General features: G+C 53.5%; 1 protein-coding gene across 1 annotated transcript in view; it reads right to left on the reverse strand.

Moving 5' to 3' along the window:
- Positions 1-469: 469 nt before the first annotated feature.
- APCDD1L (APC down-regulated 1 like) overlaps positions 470-20,981 on the reverse strand; it is a 50,423-nt gene continuing 29,911 nt past the window's right edge. The window contains exons 2-4 of the mRNA XM_023626810.2: positions 10,874-11,000; positions 7,492-8,044; positions 470-2,858 (exon numbers count right to left, since the gene is read on the reverse strand). Coding sequence (XP_023482578.2) covers positions 2,082-2,858; positions 7,492-8,044; positions 10,874-11,000 — 1,457 coding nt within the window. The 3' untranslated portion in view covers positions 470-2,081. The remainder of the gene's footprint in view (positions 2,859-7,491; positions 8,045-10,873; positions 11,001-20,981) is intronic.

Genomic DNA, 20,981 nt, shown 5'->3' on the forward strand with positions numbered 1-20,981 from the left:
ACAGAGGGATGGGATAGCCGGAAGGACAGAAAGGAAAGGGAGGCTGCTTTTTTGGGATGCTGATGGTGGGCCTCCCTGAGGAGGTGACATTTGGTCTGAGACTTGAATGAAAAGAATGAGCCAAGCTTCTGAAGATGTTAGGCAGCAGCAATGGCACATGCAAAGGCCCTGAGGCAGGAAACAGCTTGGTGTGATCAAGAAATAGAAGCAAAGCCAGTGCAGCCGTGGTGTGGGGAGGTGTGGCTGGGCCTCGTGAGTGAGGAATCAGGATTTTATTCTGAGTGCACTGGAAGCCCCTGGAGAGTTTTAAGCAGGGCAGGGCAGTAGCGTGAACTGAAGGCACATAATAGAGAGAGCGGGGTTTACCTCCACTGGTTTTATTCTCTTGCACACATTCTTTGGAAGGCACTTCAGTTCCTTTCTTTAGAATCATAATCCCCTTGGTTGACTTTAATAACCAGCAAGAACATTTTTCAGGCTGTTTAATTTTATTAAAAGATTCAAATTTGATGGTTAACGATGGCATGGTTGCTTCAAGCCTCAGATACAAGACTTGCTCAGCTGTGGACACGTTATTGCCACCCACCCTCATCCCCACCAGGAACCCCCAACCCCGACGCAGTCTGAGCCCATAAATAATCTAATTATTTCTTGTACTTTGGTAAATATGCCAGGAACTCTCATAGCTCTCTGAGAGCTACAGAGAATATTAACTGGGTGGGGTTTTTTTGTTTTTTGTTTTTTGTTTTTTAAAGAATGGTTACATAAGTTAGAGCAATTTCAGCAGCTGACTGAACCCCACACAATCTAACGGAGGACGAGGGCTTCCCTCTGAAAACCTCATTAGCCTTGGAGGCAGGTGTGGTTCAGGATCTGTGATAAGAGCCAGAGAGAGGTGGGGAGAGGATGGAGGGGCGCTGGGCAGCACAGAGTCCGGAGGCCCTTAGGCTCACCAGGATGCCAGTCAATTTTGCAGCGTCCGGATGAGGTCCTGGGAACACAGGCAGGGGCTCTGAATTGGCGTGGCCTGTCCCCACCTCGATGACAGCCTCTCTGAGCAGAGGAGGCCATCGGCATCCTCGCAACGGGCTGCCGCCTCCTCCAGATGTCGCCGTGTAGGCTGGTGACCCTGACCTCTCCCTAGGGTGGTCCCAAAGACAGTCGGAGGTCTCTCTCCCTCCTTGTCAGGCAGGCACAGGGAATCCTGCAGACGGAGGACGCCTGTGCAGGGCTAATTACACAGCATGCTGGTGTTACCACCATCATTAGTATTAATTACTTTCCAAAGGCTGGAAACGCGGCTTTCCTCCAAAGACCCACCCCTGGCGGCCACCCCGCGCCTGCTGGAGCCTGGTGTGGGCGAGGGGGCCACGGGTCTTGCCCGGATGAGCCGCCTTCGCTGGCATGCCGGCCCGGCGGGGCTGGCTTACCGTGCGCGGTGTTGACAGCTTGAGGCCTGACTCGCAGAAGCACAGGCAGCTGCAGACAAATGCCAGCAGTGAAAGCTCAAGAAAGCGAGTGGCCCCCGAAGAGATGAGCCCTCTGCCAGACGGCTGAGGACGATGGAAAGCCCGAAGCAGCATCTTTAATTCATGGCTCCGGTTTGAGTTTGTATTGCTAAATTAGAATTAATAATCTTTAAATAACAACACAGACATGGCAGAGCAGTAGCGGTATCCCCAGGCGGAACTTCACCCCCATCTCACTCAATCCCAGGGGCGCAGGGAGAGAAGGGGGTGCCACTGGGCGGGGAGGCCCGGTGCGGTCGGCTCCCGCCACTGGTCCTCAACTGCCCACGGACTCCGGGAGTGAGCGTTTAGAAACTCGCAGCAATGGCTACTGCCTCGCCACCCATGGGCAGGGCTCGGTCGCCGGCCGTAGTCTAGACTTTGCAGGCGCTGCTGAACTCAGGTGCCGAGCCCCGGGGATGCAGGCTGAGCTGGCAGCAGCTGGGCCATGTAGTGTCCATGACAGAGAAGGGGGAGAGGACTGGCCCCTCCTCACGGGTGGACGGAGGGGCCGTGCGGGGCAGTCTGCAGAGTCAGATGGACGCCCGAGGAGCCTCTGGAAGTGGACCGATTTCATAACCACTGGAGAAAGGCCAGCCCCACAACTAGGAGCAGAGAGTGAAGAGGGACCCCTTGAGGACACGGCCCCCCACCGCCCAGAGGCTTCTGCAGCAGAGGCCTGTGAGGCTGGGGCCTGGAGAAGTCTGGGGCCACCCCGTCACAGAGAACCAGGGGCGCCTGGTAGGACGTGGGGCGCTTCTCGGGGGTGTCGGGACTCGACCCATCTGTGGGCCTTTGTCCGATGAAAAGCAGGCTTTGCCCGAGGGGGTCTTGCTCCATCTTGAAAAGCTCATACTCCACGTGGGGGAGTCTGATGCCCAGCGGCAGGCACCCGTTGGTGGCCGTGACATCCCGCTCGGTTCCCAGGGACCAGGCCCCGGGGCCCCCGCAGCTGCTCGGCTCGGAGAAGTTGAGCATGGCCGTGGTGACCTGGTCCATGGGCGTCACGTGGGCCCGTGTGACCTGGAAGACCAGGTCGGTGCCGCCGCGGACCTTGGCGGACGGCGTGCCCCTGGTGTAGCGGCCGGCTGCGTAGACGGTGAAGGTGGGCTGCCGGCAGGCCGGGTCGGAGAAGTGGTGGTAGTACCCTTCCCAGGAGCGGTTGTGCCCGTGGAAGGTGAAGCGCCTGGTGAGAAACAGCACGGCGGGGCGCACCTCGCAGCCGGCGCTCACCCAGCGGCCCCGCAGGCGCAGGCGCAGGCGCAGCGCCGGCCGCGGGGGCAGCACGGGCGGGTGGTGCTCGTCCGAGCGCGCGATGAGGACGCAGGCCGGGCAGGGCCGAGCGTGGTGCTGGCGGAAAACAAGCAGAAGAGCGGTGACAGTCGGGGGAGAGGTCGGGGTGCCGCCTGGGATGGGGTGCGGGCACCTGCCGATCGGCCACCCGCCTCCCTTCGCTCCCTGCCTCCCGCCCCGACGCCCTCTGCCCTCCTTGGACCTCCCTCTTCTGGGCCTTTGCACCTGCTGCCCCCTCCGCCTGCAGCACCAGGCTGGCTTCTCGTCCTCCGGGGCTCAGCTCAGAGAGGGGTCTTTGGGGGACCTTTCCAGATCCCCATACACGGTAGTCCTCAGGCCTTTCTAGCTCCCAGAGACGTGTCCTTTCCTGCTTCCTCTTCTCCCCACCCGTCCCCCTTCACTGGACTGTCAGCTCCAGGAAGCTGGGACTGCCTCTCCTTGGCTGCTCTCTCCCCAGGGCCCAGCACAGTGCCTGGCTCCCAGCAGACACATACTGGTTGAATGATGAATGAATGAAGGGTGGATGAATGAGTGCGGGGGAAGTGAACGGAAGTGTCTTGGAATGAGGAATGCAGTGGAGGTGCCCCGTGTCTTGGGATTTGACAGAAGTTGTCTTTTCCCACACCCAGCCTGCTTGGTCCTGAAATTCGACCATTCAAGTTTATGATCTTTATCCTCACCCGTTGTTACCCTCCCCCTACTCACTCTTTGAGGTGCTTCCTAAGGGCCAGGAACTGTGCTAAGCACTTCTCATGCAACTGTCACTAGAAAGAGCGGAGGAAATTGAACCCGGGTGGGGAGGGGCGGCCTGCCCAGGTTCTCCAGCCGGGAAGAGGGAGAGACGGGGAAACCCTGCCTGTCTGACGGCCCCTCCTCCCCCTTCTGTACTGAAAGCATCGCTCCCCATGGTGGTCTGCAGTCTCCACCACTGGGTGGGAAAGCACGGCTTTTTATCATCAGAAATCTCGCATGGAAGGCGTGCATCCTTCCCTCCGCTCCTTCGTTAAGTGAATGTGGTGACAAGGACCAAGAGCTCTGGAATACTCCTGCCCTTGGAACCCCATTGCTTAGGTCTGTGTGAAGGAGAGAGCTGAAAAGGTGCAAAGAGACAGGGCACAAAGATGTTCATTCCTGCGTTATTTATAATACGGAAAACTGGCCGCCCTCGAGTTGTCAGGTGCAACCACAACCCTCCGTTACCCCCGCTGTGAATCTGTTTTCCTCTCTCTTTGGCCTTATTTACAGTTGTTCTTGCCTTACAAATTCTCACGAGCTGTGTCTACAGTAAAACTTGTCAACAGGAAACAGATGTTAAACCAAATTGCCTGGGAGTAGTCAGTCCACATTTTGGAGTGAAAAAGCTCAGAAGAGGGCAAAAAGGAAGCAGACACAGACATCTTCTTGGTGTTGTTTTTTTTTTTAAAGGACGCTGCTGCCCAGAATGGGGTCCAGAGCATCATTCTGAAAAATAAATGTCCTTGGAACAGCCACTTGTCAAAGCGAGGCTGACATGGGAACTAGCAAGCACCCCCGGGTTTTGCCATTCCAGAAACACAGGGCCGGGAGCAGACCAGGACAGACAAGGGAAACGGGGCATCTTGGGGGGCCCAGCTGGGAAGTCAGCTCCACTTTTTTTTTTTTCTTGCAAAAAAACAAAATATTTCCACAGATTGCTCCTGGGTGAGTTTCATGGCAAACAAGCGGCGTTTGGGAATTCTGGTTTAGAAAGAAAATGCTGGATGATTGAGAACAGGTTTTTTTTTTTCCTTCTTTTTTGGATTGCCACATTATAAGCTCTTATTATTTATTTCTGTGATGAACCTAAACTTGCCTTGATTTCCATAATATAGAAAACTATATCTTTTCGGTTGGGAGGATTTTGACCCAGAGGACTCGAAGGCAATTTGAAATGCTAGTAAATGGCTGCAGAAATGTTTGCGATGGAAAGAAGTGCGCAAGGTGGGTAGTTAGCTGGAGTGCCGGTAATTGGAATGATGGCTGATAAAAGTCTGCTCTAATTTAGGCATTTTAACCCACATTCCAACTGTTGTCACACTAATGTGTATCGTCAGAACATAATGTATTACATCAAAATCATCCCAGGCCGCCCCTCTCCAAAACAGCTATCTTCTGCAGACAGGACATTTGGGGAAACTAGCTGGTCATTTTGGGGCAAGTGGTTTTCTGCACAGCACAAACAAATTGAGAACTAAGCTTTCAAGGGGAGAGAATGGAGGGAAGAAGCATTCTCTTCTCTGATGCTTTTGAAGGGGATGAAAGAAGGTACCGTCTCTACCAAAAATCTTCTAGGCATCATTCTGTAGAGACGGGGAGTTGCGTGTGTTAATAAACAAGGCCCCCAGCCAGCAGAGTTCACACTTGTGTGGACGCCAGAGTCTTACCGGTGTAAGCGCGTTACGTAAAGTTGGCAAACAGCACATAGCAGTTTCTAATTAAGCCCCAGAGGGGACACCGGGCTCACACGATTTTGGTAGAGTGTTGGCTGATTGATTAGGATTCTATATACAGGCAATGAATTTGAGGATCAAATTGGTTTTAAATTAACTTCTAAAAATGTTCATGTTTACCATCTGGTTTGGGTCGCGGGCAAGGCTTGGGCCCCGGAGAGCATAAGGTAACGACTAATTCGTTACTTGGGGGGTTATCAGCAGTGTTTGCTTCTTGGAAATTATCTTTCCTTTTTCTTCCAGGGAGGGGAGCAGTTAGTGAGCAGACATTGAATTTAATGTCTGTACATCTGGCTCTGCTCGTCTGTGCACACACTCCTGTGTGGCACACACTCCTGTGTGTTCTGCTTCACGCCCACCCTGCAGGTGGCACTGGCCACGCCGGCTGCAGGCAGCAGGAGAGCAGAGCTGGGTGGCCCCAGAGCCCCGCCTGTGGAGGCGTGAAGCTGCCCTCCTCCGCGCCCCCTGGAGGGGGCCATCCTCTCTGCACTCAGAGCAGCTTGCCGGCCTAATGAGGTGCTGGGTGCCGGCACTCACCCCTCCGCCAGTGCCTTCTCCTCCAAGTGGGATTAACACAGCCCAGAACATTGGCTGCAAAAAGCGAGTAATTTCAAGGTCATGAAAAGAACTCAGACTGATTTTTCTGATTATGAGAACTTTCTGCTGTGCTTTGTCTCTGCTCCTCAGCTCCTGAGTTGGGAGGAGGAGGGTAGAGGGAGGAGCGGAGGGGCAGACAGGCTCATCCTCAGTGGCCCCCGCCCCCCATGCTTTGACAGGCGGCTGCTCCCGGGGGTGAGAATTCATCTGGTTTAATTCCTTGAGTGTCTGGTACACAGTACGCACTCAATACATGCTGAATGATGCGAGGGTTGCCTCAGGGCTCAAAGAGCACTTGACAAGGACGCCTGAACTCAACCATCCATCCACTCGTCCATCCACCCATCCATCCATCCATTCTCACGTTACAAAAATATCCCTTGGGTGCCTGTTGCGGACATTCTTAATCTGGAGTCCTAACCTCGACTTCATTTTCACTAACCTCTAACTAATAAAAGTTAAAGTTTCTTCTAATTGTAAATGTAGGCAACAAACCCCTCTCGCTTCCAGAACCTCTGACTTTGAGGCCTATCTCTTATTAACGAGGGGTCCCGAGGGTCACCAGCCGCACTGGAGAGGTCACGGGCTCCCCTCGTGCTGCCAGGCTCCGCGCTGTGTGCCAGGAGCTTGCGATACAAATGAAGTCCTTCCCGTCTGTGTGCTCGTCAGGCGAGACAGCGCTGCTAGGTCCCCCCGAATCGGGACAGTACGTGTGTGATGGTTTAATTTACAATCTAGGTTCACTGGCTTAAGTGAAATTCACTTCGGGGTGTGTGTTGGGGGGGGGGCCACCTCAAAGAGAGGGCGGCTCCCGTTAGACTGCAGCCTCCTGCCCAGACGGCGGTCCCTGGACCACCTGGGAGCTTGTTAGAAATGCGGAATCCCAGACCCTGGAGCCTGACTGCATTCTAAGAAGATGCCCGGCTGATGCTGTCTTGAGAACAGGCAGAGTCTGAGAGGGCGCTCTACCGACATTAGTGTGAAGGGGCCGGCTCCATGCCTCCGGGCCCACGTGGACAAGGAGGTCTATGCCCCACACGGAGCTTGTGAGGGTGGCCTTCTGAGGGCCTTGTGGGTGCTCAGCAGAGCCCTGGAGGAAGGCTGCTTCTCCCGAGTTCATTCGCCAACATTTACAGGCCTCCACTGTGTGCCAGACCCCGAGCTACGGTGGGGACACAGAGGGCACAGGAGGGAGAAGGAGGCAGGAAACAAGCAAACGGATAGTGCAGCCCAGGGTGTGCAGAGTGCTGGGGAATGTGCCCAGCACGGGTTGGACGGGACATTGGAGCTCAGAACTGAGGGAGGGGAACCTGCCCAAGCCCACATGCCCAGCAGGGGTAGAAAGGGACCCCTCAGGGCCCACGCGGAGGACGTCAGGAGGGTCAGACGTGGGCAGGCTGAACAGTGGTTCCTTCTGGGAAAAGCCAGCCCTGCAAAGACCTGAGAAAAGATGTCTCAAGCAGAGGGAACAGCATGTGCAAATGTCCTGAGGCAAGCAGACCAGACAGAGTGAGGGAGCAGAGACGGCCCTAGGCAGAGACCAGATCATACAGGGCCTGCTGGGCCGGGGCTCAGAGCTCAGAGCTCCCCCCGCCCCACCCCCACGCCCAGGGCCCCAGACTCACCAGGGCACTCTGCAGCGGGCGCTGGTAGCCAGTGGGCCGGTAGTGCCGCCTCTCCGCCCGGTCGGTGTGGATGTCCCCCAGGTACAGCTCCTCCACGAGCTGGGGCCCGGCCCGGGGCTGCGGCTGCAGGCGGCGCTGCACGCGGACCAGGCTGAGCTCGTGCATGGTGAAGCCCAGCGCGGCTGTGCAGTCCCGGCCGGCCCGCGCGCTCAGCAGCTCGTACAGGGCCCCGGGCAGCCAGGACCGCGCGGGGGGCAGCTGCCGCGCGCAGGCCCGGCCGGCCCGGCTGCGGTCGAGGCGCCCGGTGACGCGGAGCAGGGCGCGGCGGCTGTGGAAGACGACGCCCACCTTGTGCAGCCGGTAGTCGGCCTCGGTGGCGCCTCGGGTGACCCAGGAGGCCCGGCGCAGGCGCAGGCTGCCCTTGATGAGCAGGGAGAGGGCGGGCTGGCGGCACGACGGGTCCCAGTAGTAGAACTGGTAGGCGCGGAAGAGGCGCGTGGCCGAGAAGGTGTAGAAGCGCGTGAGGAACTCCGGGCCCGGGCGCACCTCGCAGCTGCCGGGGAGGGAGATCCGCGTTGGGCCGAGCACGGGGCCCCCTCCCTCCGGCTGGGCCCCTACAGCCTCGGTTTCCCTGACTGCTCTCTGCCCCCGCTTTGGGCGGCGGGCCTTCCACTTGGTGCCTTGTGGCCTCAACGCAACCTTCTGGTTCTCCTTCCACTCCATCCCCATCGCCTCCTGCAGTTGCCATCCTCCCCCGGGCCGTGGGTCCCTGCGGGTCCCGTGGATCCCGGCTGGCCTGAGAAGCACGCTAGCTTGGCGGCCACAGGACCTGAGTTCAAATCTCATGTCTGTCCCCCAGGAATGGGAGCCTGCATCCCGCCCAGCTCCTCGCTCTGGGGCGTGGGGTGTCACACCAGCAGGCGGGCGCTCCAGCACGGTCCGGCGCAGCGGCCGCGGGAGGGGCTGCCCTGTGCCACCGAGGAGCCCTGAGCCGGGGCCCCGCGGGGCAGGCCTGCGCACCCAGCGGGCCACCCTGGTCTCGATGAGTGAGTGCGGATGCTGGGCGCTTACGTTCTGTCCTCCCTCGCCGGCTGACCTGCCTGACCACGCTTCATCCATGCCTGCGACAGGCTTGTCCTCTAAACCAGGGGACGGCAACCTTTTTCCATGAAGGGCTAGATAATAAATATTTTTGTTTGGGGGCCAGGTGGTCTCTGTTGCAACTACTCAGGGGTGTGGTTCTAGAGCTAACGCTGCCAGAGACCATGTATAAATGGAGGGCATGGCCGTGTGCCCCGAAAACTTTATTTACAAAGCCAGGTGGCCCACCCGGGCCTATCCTGCTGGTGAGCAAAGCAAGTATAGGGTGGGACTAGGAGCAAAGGGGAGCGAAATGACTCCTAGACCCACAGTCACACCCTGGGCTGGGGGCAGGGGAGCCTCTGGGAGCCTCCACGTCAGGGCTCAGATGGGGGGCATGGTAGATGAGTTGGGGGTGCCGGGAGAGCCGGCAAGTCCCCATTCGCAATGTTAGTGTAGCCAGGGACCGCCTGAACGGCCATTTTCTGGCTATTTTTTATACCAGGGCTGCTGGAGCAGAGGAAACATGTTCTCACCCAGGGCGAAAACAATTCCCTTTTCTTTTCTTTCCATCTTTCTGATTGCGTTAAGGAGACAGTCTCCATTGGAGCTAAGTGTCTTTAACGCCAACCCCCGTCCCTCCCAGAGAGAACAGACTCGGGGCCCTAGGCAGCCAGCAAATCTGGCGAGAATTTAATTATGCTGTTTGTTTTCATTGACTTGCTCTCTACAGTTGCCTCCTATTTATGGAGGCGGCTCTGCTCTCCATATCCAGGGTGATATTATGCTTCCTTTAAAAATAATTAGTGTACACTGTAAATGTGTGCAGTTTACTATATACCAATTATACCTCAATAAAGCTGTACAAATAAATGATTATATTTAAGTAAACAAAAGCAAGTTGGTTTAAAGAAAAATCGTAAGGAGATACCAATTTCGGTGGTAGTTAAAAACGGAGAGGGGGGACTCACGCCGGAGGGTGGGCCACAGCCCCTCCTCACCGAGTCTCAGACAAGGCCGGGGAGGGGGAGATGTGCCTGAGGGGACGCGGCAGGTCACACTGGACATCTTAGTGGTTCCCAGACTCTGGGTCCTTCCCTGCACTACTCCCAGGAAACAGCAGAGCCTGTCTGGAGAGCACAAAGGGGAACTTTCTAGGAAGAAAGTTCTAGAAGTTTCCAGAAGAACTGTTCTGGAATGCTGTTATCTTGGGGCAGGAGCAGCCTGCAACCCAATCCCCACAGTCCCCATGCCCCAGTTCTGTCTCCAAGTGACCCCGGCCAGTGGGACCTGGATCCCACCTGGACTGTGGCGTCGGGGCAGCGCAGACCCTGGGAATGCATCCACAGTGGCTGTGCAGAGTTCAGGTCCCCTCCCTCCACCCAGAGTGCTCGCAGATGCTTGGCAGTCAGGTTTCTCTCTGCCCTCAGGAGGCACATGGAGGACACGGAGAGTCAGCCTCTGACCCCAGGATGGGACTGGCCTGAAAGGGATGGCGGGGGAGGAAGCCACGTGCTAGGGGTGGAGGAGGCCACTGCCTGCCTTCTTCCCCAGCCTTACTCTGGGAACGAGGACTCAGCTGGCTGCTGTAGAGTTTGTGCCCCACAAGTGAGGGCAGAGCATAAAGCCCACTGCCCCGGAGCAGCAACAGGGCCTCTGAAATGTCAGGCTAGCCTGTCAGGTTAGAAAGAGAATTAGATGTGAAACAGGACACCTGGGTCCTCTCTGGCCTGCCATATCCTGCCTCAGGCCCTTTGCACCAGCTGCTTCCTCTACCTAGCTCTTCCCCTGCCTCTCTGGAAGGCTGACTCCTCTTCTTTCACCTCTCAGCTGAATGTAACCACCTCTGAGAAGCCTTCCCTGACCACTCTCAAAAGACCCCTCTCAGTCACTCGCTTTCCCATCCTCGGTTTTATTTCCTCCACTGCAGAGCTTAGCAGCATCTCAAGTTTACATTACTTATTTCTACGTTCACACGTTTAGTGCTTGTCTCCAGTGTGCACCCCCGTATCCAGCTCATGGTAGGTACTCAATAAGTTCTTGTATTGTAGGCACTGAATATGTTGAACAAATGGATTTCATCTGTTTGCTGTGTGTGGCAGGGTGTGATGCCCACACGGGCCGTGCTGCCCAGGCTCGCTCTGTGGGGTGGGGAGGCGAGCAAAACCACGTGCTTGGCAGGCAGCAGGCCTCTTGGACAATTGGATGAATTGTGCCCATTTCACAGATGTGGGCACTGAGGCTCAGAGAGGGTGAAGGCTCCCAACCCCAGGGGTGTGGTCAAGGTAACCAGGGGTCTTACCCAGTGGAGACCCAGGGCCCTTCAAGGCGTGGGGGCAGTAGCGCAGTGTGGGGCAGGGGCTGCTGGCAGGACGGTTCCCAGGGCAAGTGGCCACCCCTTGCCATCCCAGCCACCTCTGCGGTGCGGGCTGCAAAGCAAACAGACCTGGTTAGTGATCCTGGCACACGCCTGACACTCCACCTGCCGGCCCGCCCAGCCCACCCCGGGCCACTGCCCAGGAGGCAGCAGAGAGCCAGGCAGAGGTCTGTCCCCACCTCCACCTCCACCTCGGTCCCTCCCCAGGGCACCCAGGCCCCCCCAGAGACAGTGATGGGCTCCCCACCTCGGGGCGCCTAGAATCAGCCTCCAGACTCATCTCCTCCCGGATTCCCAGATGTACGTATCGTATGATTCCCACGGAGTTCAAGGCTCCTCCAGGCAGAGGATGCCAGATTCCCAGGCAGGAAGCCTCCAAGAATTACTGTGCCGAGCCAGACTCCTGGAAGGCTGGCCCTTTGCAGACTTGCCTGCCGTGTCTGACCACCACTGGGCGGGAGCTGAGGGCCCCTGTGCTCCCAGCCCAGGAGCACTAGAGACTCAGACGGAGGAGATGGGGGCAGGGCTTCCACCTCACTCCACTGAGGAGTCTGGGTTCTGTTTGACCTGCCACATGGAGCAGGCCAGACCTGCGCCTGCCCCTCGAGGCCACTTACTTCACGGTCCCTCCTCGGTGCCAGGCCCTTGTGTTGTCCATCTGCACATCCGTGGGACCCCGGCCGGCACCTGGCACATAGCGGGTGCTCACTAAGTGTGTGGTGGGTGTCCAGGCTGAGGCACGAGGCCAACAGTGGGGCCGGGAGAGGAATCGGAGGCCTCAGGGAGGATGCCTGTGAGCAGCAGGGCAGGGCCCAGGGCCCCAGGCCCTCCTGAGTGACCCCAGATGTGCGCATCTTGCGGAGACAAGCCAGGCCCGGCCATGGGACTGTTCAGACAGAATCTCTTCTAGGGGCTGCTCAGGGGCGAGAGGACCAGGGCTTCAGCTGCGAAAGAGCAGCAATTCCCCCAGAAACCGTCATCTCCACTCAGAGGGTCGGGCTTGATGCAGCCCAGATGGCGAGATGTTGTGGGAAGCTTGGCAGCGAGCAGCATCCAAATATTACAGCAACAAGCTATGCTCAGGGGGCGGCCGGCCTCGACCCGCTGGCCCAGCTCCTGCAACAGGGCTTTCCAACGGCACTCCTTCCCACCTAGCCTGTGGCCGAAGTGGGTCAGGGGGCGCCAGGGGCCTGCTGGAGATGTTGGCCAGCACAGAGGGACAGGCCCTGGGGGTCCAGGAGGCCCCAGGAAGGCTTTCGGGCTGAGTGGAGGAGTGAATGGATGATATATCCTGTCCCCTCCCCCATTGGACATTCACATCTCCCCCTCGGGTTCAGGAAAGGCAGCGGGGCCAGAGAGGGCCTGGGGAGGCCTGGGGTCCCCCACTGCACAGCAGGGTCTACACCTCACACCTTCTCATGCTCCTGCAGTCAACTCCTCAGGAGACACTGGGTGCCCTGCATTCAGGTCTGCAGGTTAATTTGCACATCACCGGTGTCCACAAAACCTGTGGGGAAGTGTTGATTTGGAGGATGGATGGAAGGAAAGAGAGGAAAAGGACCACAGGAGGTCGACGTGATTTGCCCGTTCAGAAAACCAAGCTTCCATCTCAGAGCGAAATCGCGAGCGGCTGGAAAATGATAATGGCATCGTTTGCACACAGCTCGGCTCCTGGAGGAAATGTTTCCTGTTCCAAGGAAAACAAGCCTGTCCCCTGTGCTCTCTCTGAAGGCACCAAGAGGAGACGGCTGGCCACGTTGTATTTCGTCACAAATCCTCAGGTAGTGTGTTTCCGCTACCTGTGTTTTGGTTTGCCTTGTTTTTCGGTGCGAAATTAGGATTTAATTGAGTCAGGAGACTTGGAGACACGGTGGAATCTCACTGGATTCAGAACATGCACACACTAAGCACAGAACACAAAACACAACGGGAGACCTCTGTGAACACACCGGAGCGGAGGTCACGTCGCCTCTCGGCCATTGGTGAAACTTCCACTTCAAGGCAGCAAAAATTAAATTAACCAGTTATAAATGGATGCAGGAAGTCTTTTTCAGTTGCAGCTTTTGAGGGAGCTTTTTCAGTTTCTTTTCTCCTCCTCCCTTTTTTCTTCCCTAGAAAAGTCTTAACTAAAGGAGTAACGACTGAAAGCAGATGCTGCTGGGGCCCGAGCCGCAGGACTTTGCACAGGGACCTGACAGACTGAGTTAAGGGCATGGGCCAAATGGATTTTTATCAACCACGGACTTTTAATTAACAGTGGTGTCCACGTACCGCCATCCATTATTTCCTGTTTACCCACTAATTAAAAATTATGCTGCTTTTGCACTCATGAGAGCAAGGACTTTTGAAATTAGAAACCATCGTTCAAATTACCTGCAGAATTAAATCCAGAGCGCCCAACTGCCCAGACGAGGCTTTAAGACGGGTTCAGAATATGATCTGCCCCAGCCTGATGTGTTACGTGGGTCAGAATGCCAGGAACGGGCCACACAGCAGACACCATATAGAACCTGCCTGGGGCCTTAAGGGGGAAAGGACATCTGCTAGGCCTCTCCTGAGCGTGGGCACTTGGCTGAGATTGTCTAGAGAGCAGCTGCTCTGTCTCCATCATGGCCGTGAGGCCTCCCTGCGAGCCTAGGGGAGGCAGCCCGTTGGCCCCTGAAGGAGTGCTGCCACGTGCTGGCCATTCCTATAGACCGACAGGTGCAATCTGCAAACCTGCCATGACGTAGGTTCTCTCAACAGCCCCATTTTGCAGATGAGGAAACCGAGGCTCAGAGGGGTGCAGAGGCTTGGCCAATGTCATTCTACCCCAGGCGGACGCTGCTTATCCAATTAAAAAGTAAATTTTGCTGAAATATACCTAACAAAAAATTCACCGTTTTAACCATTTTAAAGTATATGAGTAAAATTCAGTGGCATTTAGGACATTCACCATGCTGTGCACCCATCACTACTCTCTAATTCTGGAACATTTTCATCACCCCTAAAAGGAAAGCCCATAGCACAAGCTGTCACTCTCCATTCCGCCCTCCTCCTACAGCCTGGCACCCACTAATCTGCTCTGTCTCTAGGGATTTGCCTATTCTGGATATTTCACATAAATGGAATAAAAAAATATGCGCCCTTTTCTTATCTACTCTTCACAACACTTCTACTAGGTGACGTGTTTATCCTCATTTTACAGATGAAAATGGAGGCTTAGAGAAGTTTCACACCCAGGTCCACGACCCTTGTTTTCCTCACAAAAAGCACAGGTGTGAATGCAGAGGGGAGGGGAGTGGAGGAAGACGCGGGGTTTGTAGCCGGAGCAGATGGAGGAATATCCGGTCTTCAGACACCTTTCTTTTGGGGACGAAAAGCACCAGAAAAGCACCTGGTTTTCCTCTCCTAATTGGCTTGTTCCGAGGTTCTGGGAGGTGTGCCAGGTGATTTTAGGTGCAACGGTGAGCATTTCTTACGCCAATGATTATGCATTGATGGTAGAGGGTGTTGAAAAGCTTGAAAAGCTGCCTCAGTTACTGTAGCAAATTTGTGTTTTCACAGCTCACAGTGCCGAGAACGAGACTGAGTTTTAAAAGGGGGTTGGTCTGAACTTGATTTTAAAATATTAAGCAATACCTTAAGTAAAGAACATTTCATAAGGAAATGTATAAGGGACTCGCGGGCGTGGTAAATAGCCCGAGGAGGGTGCGCAGAAAGAAGAGGGAGAGACTGAGGTCACCCGTCAATTCACGTCGGGAATGCAGAGGCAGGGTGGCTGCATGTCCTGGGGCTGCCACGACGAGGCACCACCAACCCGGAGACTTACAACAACAGGACTCCATTCTCTCACAGTCTGGAGACCAGAAGGCTGAAATCAAGGCTCTGTCGAGGCTCGAGGGGAGGGTCCCTCCTGCCTCTTCTGGCTTCTGAGGGCTCCAGGCGTTCCTTGGCTGGTAGATGCCTCACTCCCGCCCCTGCCTCTGTCTTCACACGGCCGTCTTCTCTTTGCATCTGCATCTCTGTATCCAAATGTCCCTCTCCCTTCTCTTGTAAAGACACCAGTCACTGGATGAGGGCCCACCCCATTCCAATATGACCTCGTCCCAACTTGATTACATCTGCAAAGACCTGATTTCCAAATAAGGTCCCAGTCACATGTACCAGACGTTAGGGTTTAAACATCTTTTTGAGGACACGATTCAACTCACAGCAGATACCAGGGGCCATCCAAAGTCTGGGTCCTCCAGCAGCCTAAGCTTTGTTCCTTCATCCCTTCACCCCCACACAAACACTGAATGGCTGTTATGTGCCTTTATAAGCCTGCACGTGATGGCCAGAGTTTCTGTTCTCTTGGAGAGGCTGGTATTCATCAAATAGCCCCACGACGGACTATGATTTCAAAGCATCATAAGTGTCTCAAAGGAAATTTACATGATAGCCAAAAACTTCCTATGGCTTCCCAGTGCACTTGGAGTAACACCCACACATTTCCTTAAGATCTACGAGGCCCTTCAAAACTGGCCGTCTTCCCATCCTTCCAGCATCATCCATGAGATCCCACTGTACTCTCTATTGTGTGTTCCTAGGGACCAACAGGCAAACCCTTTCCGGCCTCGGGGCCCTTGCACGTGTGGTTCCTCAGCCAGAGCGCCGCTCTTCCCCCTGCTTTGTGCTGGGCTTTCGATCTGCATCGAAGTCTCAGCATAAACGGCATTTCCCGGCAGGCTGACATCGAACGTTCCATTCTGCTGAGTCTCCCGTGGAGCACTCATCACGTCTGGCGATTATTTACCTGCTTTCTGTTTTTTATTTCTGTTTACTTTTTGACTTTTCAATTTGAAACAACTTCAGACTTAAAAAATGTTGCCAAAGCAGTAGAAAGAGTTCTAGAATACCCTTCATCCAGTTTCCCCAGAGGTTAACCTTGCAGAGAGGTAGTACAAGGATCAAAGCTAGGAAATTAACATTGATACAATGTTATTAACTAATCTGCCACCTTTATGCAAGTTTCACCAATTATCCCTTTGATGTCTCCTTTCTGGTCCAGGACCCGATCCAGACAGCACATCACATTTAGTTGTCACATCTCCTTAGTCTCCTTTAAATGGCGACACTTTTTTGGTCCCTGTCTTTCATGACCTTGACACTTTTGAAGAGTACCAGCCAGTTATTTTGTAGTGTGTTCCTCAATTTTGGATTGTTTGATGTTTCCTCATGATTAAATTCAGTTTCGGTACGAATACCATAGCAGCGATGTTGTGTCCTTCTCAGTGCATCGTGTCAGGGGGCACACGATGTCAATTTGTCCCAATACTGGTGATGTTAACTTTGATCTCTTGTTTAAGGAGTTGTCTGCCAGGTAACTCCACTGTTGAATTACTACTTTTCTCTTTGTAATTAATAATTACCTTATGGGGATATACTTACAGATATGGCAAATATCTTGTTTTTCATTATAATTTCCCCCTCACTAGTTTTAGCATCTTTTGATGACCATTGACAATTCTTGCCTACAGCAGTTATTACTGTGGTGTTTTCCAAATGGTCATTCTCTAGTTCATCATTCTTTCTGAATTTATTGTGAATTGTGCTATAAGGAAGCACTGTCCCTTCTCTCCATTTATCTCTTTATTCAACTGTTATTTGTGTTAGTATGAACTCAGGGATATTTATTTTATAGGTTATAAACCATTGCTATCATTATTTTCTTGCTCAAATTGTCCCTGATTTGACCATTGGGAGCTCCTTCAACTTAGCTCTTGTGTCTTTTCTACACGCCCTTGTCATTTTTTTTTTTTTTTGAGCACTTCCTCATTTTCTGGCACCAGAAGACCTTCCAGGCTCATTTTGTACTTTCCTTACCCCAGCCCTGGAATCAGCCATTTCTCCAAGGAGTCCTGGTTCCTTTTATTTGAAAATGGTGTTTAGAAACCAAGATGTAGGGCCTAGGTGTGCTCATTGCAACTGAGGTGTCACTCTATGCTCCTCAACATTTTCCTTCCTTCCTTCCTCCTTCTTTCCTTCCTCCTTCCTTTCTTCCTCCCTTCTCTCCTCCCCTCTCTCTCCCTTCTTTCTTTCTTCCCTTCCTTCTTTCCTTCCTTTGCTCCCTCCCTCCCTTTCTCCCTTCCTTCCTCTCACTGTCTCCCCCACTAGTCTGCCAGCTGCATGAGGACAGGTCCTTATCTCTCTTGCTCACTGCTGATTCCCAGCACCCAGCAATGCCTGATGCTCAGTATCTGTTGTGTTAAGACACAGACAGCACTCAGAACAGTGCCTTCACCAAGTGCTCAATAAATGCTAGTCTTAATTACTTTAGTTGAATGAATGAATGAGTGACCTGTGCTCCAAGGACCAATGCATGTGAGGTCCTTGTTGATACTTCTCCCACTCCTCAGGACTTAGCTCCTAAAAGTCAGCTGATGATTTCCATCCTGTGTATGGCTATTAGTGCCAGACTTGAAATGGAAGAGGAGAAAGAGAAGGCTGGGGTTGGGATAGTAAGAATCTGGCTGAGGGTGAAAGGATAGTCAGTAAGGGAGTCCCCAGCAGGCTGGGGGCCCAGGCTGATCCAAGCAGGCAGAGAGCAAAGAGAAGTAGGTGACGGGAGATTTAAGCATGAGCCTCAAATCCTGCAGAGAGCTTCGAGGACAGGCTGGATCCAGCATAAGAAGCTGATGCCAGGTGCTTTGCCTTAGAGCCTGTGTTGACCCTTGGAACTGCCCCAGCTAAACCATGACCCCGATGTGGTTCCACACCCTGGGGAAGGCTCTGCCCAGCTCCATGGCACTGTTCAACAGAAAAAGAACAGGAGCCACAAATGGAAGCCACATATGTGACTTTACATTTTCTAGTAGCCACATTAAAAAGCTAAAAAGTAACAGGTGAAATTAATTTTAACAATATTCTTATCCAGCCCCAAATATTATTTCAACATGCAATAGGTATGAAAACCGTTAATGAGATATTTTATATACTTTTTCTCATACAAGTCTTTGAAATCGGGTGTGTATTTCCACTCACAGCACAACTCAGTTTTAGACCAGCCACGTTTCCGGGGCTCAGGCGCCACATGTGGCTGGTGGCTGTCGTGTTGGATGCATAGGTCTAGCTCGAGAATGCCAGTGTGTGTGCCCCGTCTTGCTGTGTCAGAGGTTTTCAAACTGGTTTCTGAAGACCACCGGTGGTTTTTTGGGGAGAGAAGGGGAGACCTTGTGTATTGGGCTCTAGTCTCCCACCCCCAGCTTTAGCCTGAGCGGCCCCTACCCTTTCCTCTGGTTTCTATACTAGGATGCTAATTAAGATTTACTTTGGAAAAAGTGTTCTCTTGCTTAAAAAAAAAGTCCGAAACCCTCTGGTTTATTTCAAAATCCTCAGCTTGAGGTAATTCACCTAGAATGTTTGCACTTGGAAGCTTATGCACATTTTAAATAAAAATCTCCACCCAAAAAATAACCTCCCTTGATTAGAGGCGGCCGCCTTTTACAAATTGAGATGTGCTGGCGTGCAGTGGTCCGCACCGGCGGCTTCGCCAACGAGCTTCAGATTCCGGCTGTTGAAATGGCAGCCGTCTCTGCGTTGCTACAGCAAAAGATGTGCTTTCCAATGAAGTCATCGCACAAAAGGCATGCAGAGTTTCCATTGAAACTCCCCCGAGAAGGTTACAGATTGGCATGCTATGACAGTACCAGCAAATCACAGAAATAGGAAGACAAACTTTGAATTCTAAGGAGTAGATGGCTGGTCTTCAGATTCCTCATATGTCCCTCATTTGGCAGTCATTGACTGTCATCATCCAGCGAAGCCAAGGGGCTCTGCATTTAAGGCCAGGGGTTGGGGTAGAGGTGGGATGGACTTTGCATTTTTGGAAAGTCAGAAATGGTGTGCTCTAGGAAAAGCACCTCGGCGCCCCACTCCCGGCAGCGTCCCAGGACACTGACACGTGCCCTCCTCTGCTTGGTGACCTCAGAGAGTTGCAAGTTGCCCTGAGGAATTCAGGAGGGACTGCGTGTCTGGAGCAGCAGATTCTGAGCTGGTGAGAAGCAGGACAGCATCAGAGTCAGACATCAGAGTGTTGAGAGGCTCCCGAAGGGACACGATTTGGTTTGTCACTGTTCCTTTAGTTCTCCCTGAAAAGTCCCAGGTCTGGCTGGACCAAGGGGTCAGTGGAAAAGGTGGGTCTTGCTTGGTGCCACCCGGAGAAGGTGATTGTTTCGTGTTTGTGTTTCCAAAATTGAAAACATTTTGTCCAGGGGAGCGGCTGGCCACGCAGACATCTCCCCACGGGCTGTGTTGAGCATTTCCTGCTAAGGGAAAAGGAACCGTACGGCTCACAGAATGGGAAAGAATGGGGTTTCGGGGAGACAGAGTCTGGCCCCCCAGGCCGGGCTCCTCAGCTAGTTTTTTTGTTTGTTTGTTTGTTTAGGAATGTTCCAGCATAAAATCTGTTCACATGAAGACTCTCCCTCGGCCCCATGATAATGCTAATTACTGCTCACTCTGGCTGGGTTTCCACCCAGATGAAAACTGGAAAATTCCAGCCAGAGCCCAGCTGTTTCCAAATAGCCAAGGCATCAGGGTGATTGATGGAAGTTCTTCTCTTTTTACCCAGATGTTCTGGTGTCTTGGAGACAAGGCCTCGTCAGCTTGCCTTCAGCGGCTATGTTCCCAGCTCCGCGTGTTGGCCCTTAGATATTCATAATTCATACCAAATTTGGTCAATGCTCTCCACTGATACAAACGTTCCAATCCGTCCTGTGCTCTGAGGAGCAGGGCGAGGGGGAGTCAGGGCCTGGGCAGTAGAGCGTGAGCTCTCCCAGTGCCTCTGAGTGAGCCTGGGTCTTCCCGAACATTCTGGGGTCTGCCCTGAGGGGCGTAGTTGCAAGTCAGTATTTGCTAAACAGAACGTGAGTCTAGAAGTCTCCCATTGGATTGAATCCTTATTCGCTCTCTTGGCAGAAGACTGAAGCTTTCATTGTTCTACAGAACAGGAATTTGGCAAGATAATCACAAGGTTTTGACACATTCAATAAGAAAGAAGACGTCTGTGTAATCTCTGTGAAGACTCCCGGAAAAGGGCTCAGGAGAAGGGAAGTTCAGGCGGCACCTTGAGGAGCTTAACTCTTCATGGGGCCTTGGGAGCTGGTTCTCCACCAGGTCTTCCCGGGAGGGGCCAACCACCTACTCATCTCGAAGAAATATTGACGTTTTGAGGAGGGAAGGATGGAGCTGGTGGTCTCCGCTGAGTGCCTTTGGGTCTGAGAACTGCCCGGACATGTTGGGGGTCACAGGGAGCAGCCCCAGCGTTGGGGGAAGTACACCACTCACTGGGCTGTTCCCGGGAGTCTCCACAAGGGGGCCCTCTTGAGCTTCCGTTGGGGTGGTTGGGCGGCTGGGGTGAAACCTGGCACCACCTCCTGCAGCCCAGGGCCCCCAGGCACCCGCGGACCACGTGACCTTGGTGAAGAGGGAGCCCATGAAGGCCAGCTCTGGGGCCCATGCTTTCTTCCCCGGGAGATCTCTGTTTCCAATCGCAGAGAGAACGCATTTGGAGACTGAAGGGCAAGGGTAATGGGGTCACAGAGCCTTGCCTCCTTTCAAAGTTTCCAACACAGAACAAAAACCCCAATGGGAACCATAAGAAAGGGCATCTGGGAAGCTTGATAAACAATGAGGCAAAACATCTTGGCTCCTCCAGACTTTCCCCAAAGACGCATAGAGGGGAGCCTTGGGGTCAGCCAAGACAGGAAGCATGGAGATTTTAAATGCAAGAAAATGATTGTAATTTAACAAATCAATTTTTCTTACATAGTGTTGAGATTAAATTCGTGGTCTTTCTCATACATTCAAAATAAGGAATTTCCCTAGAGTGCAACTTTGTGGGAAAACCTACATCATGTTTCAAAAAACCCATTTTGTTAGGAGTTACCAGATTTTATTTTAAGAGAAATGGTAATATTTAATTATGGCCTTATTTTACCGTCTAGAAAATTAATGTGCTTTCAGAGTTTCAGGAGAAAGGCCGGCTGGAAGTCCAAACCCTATTTTTAAA

The sequence above is a fragment of the Equus caballus genome, chromosome 22 (assembly GCF_041296265.1).
Source record: "Equus caballus isolate H_3958 breed thoroughbred chromosome 22, TB-T2T, whole genome shotgun sequence".
NCBI lineage: Eukaryota > Metazoa > Chordata > Mammalia > Perissodactyla > Equidae > Equus > Equus caballus.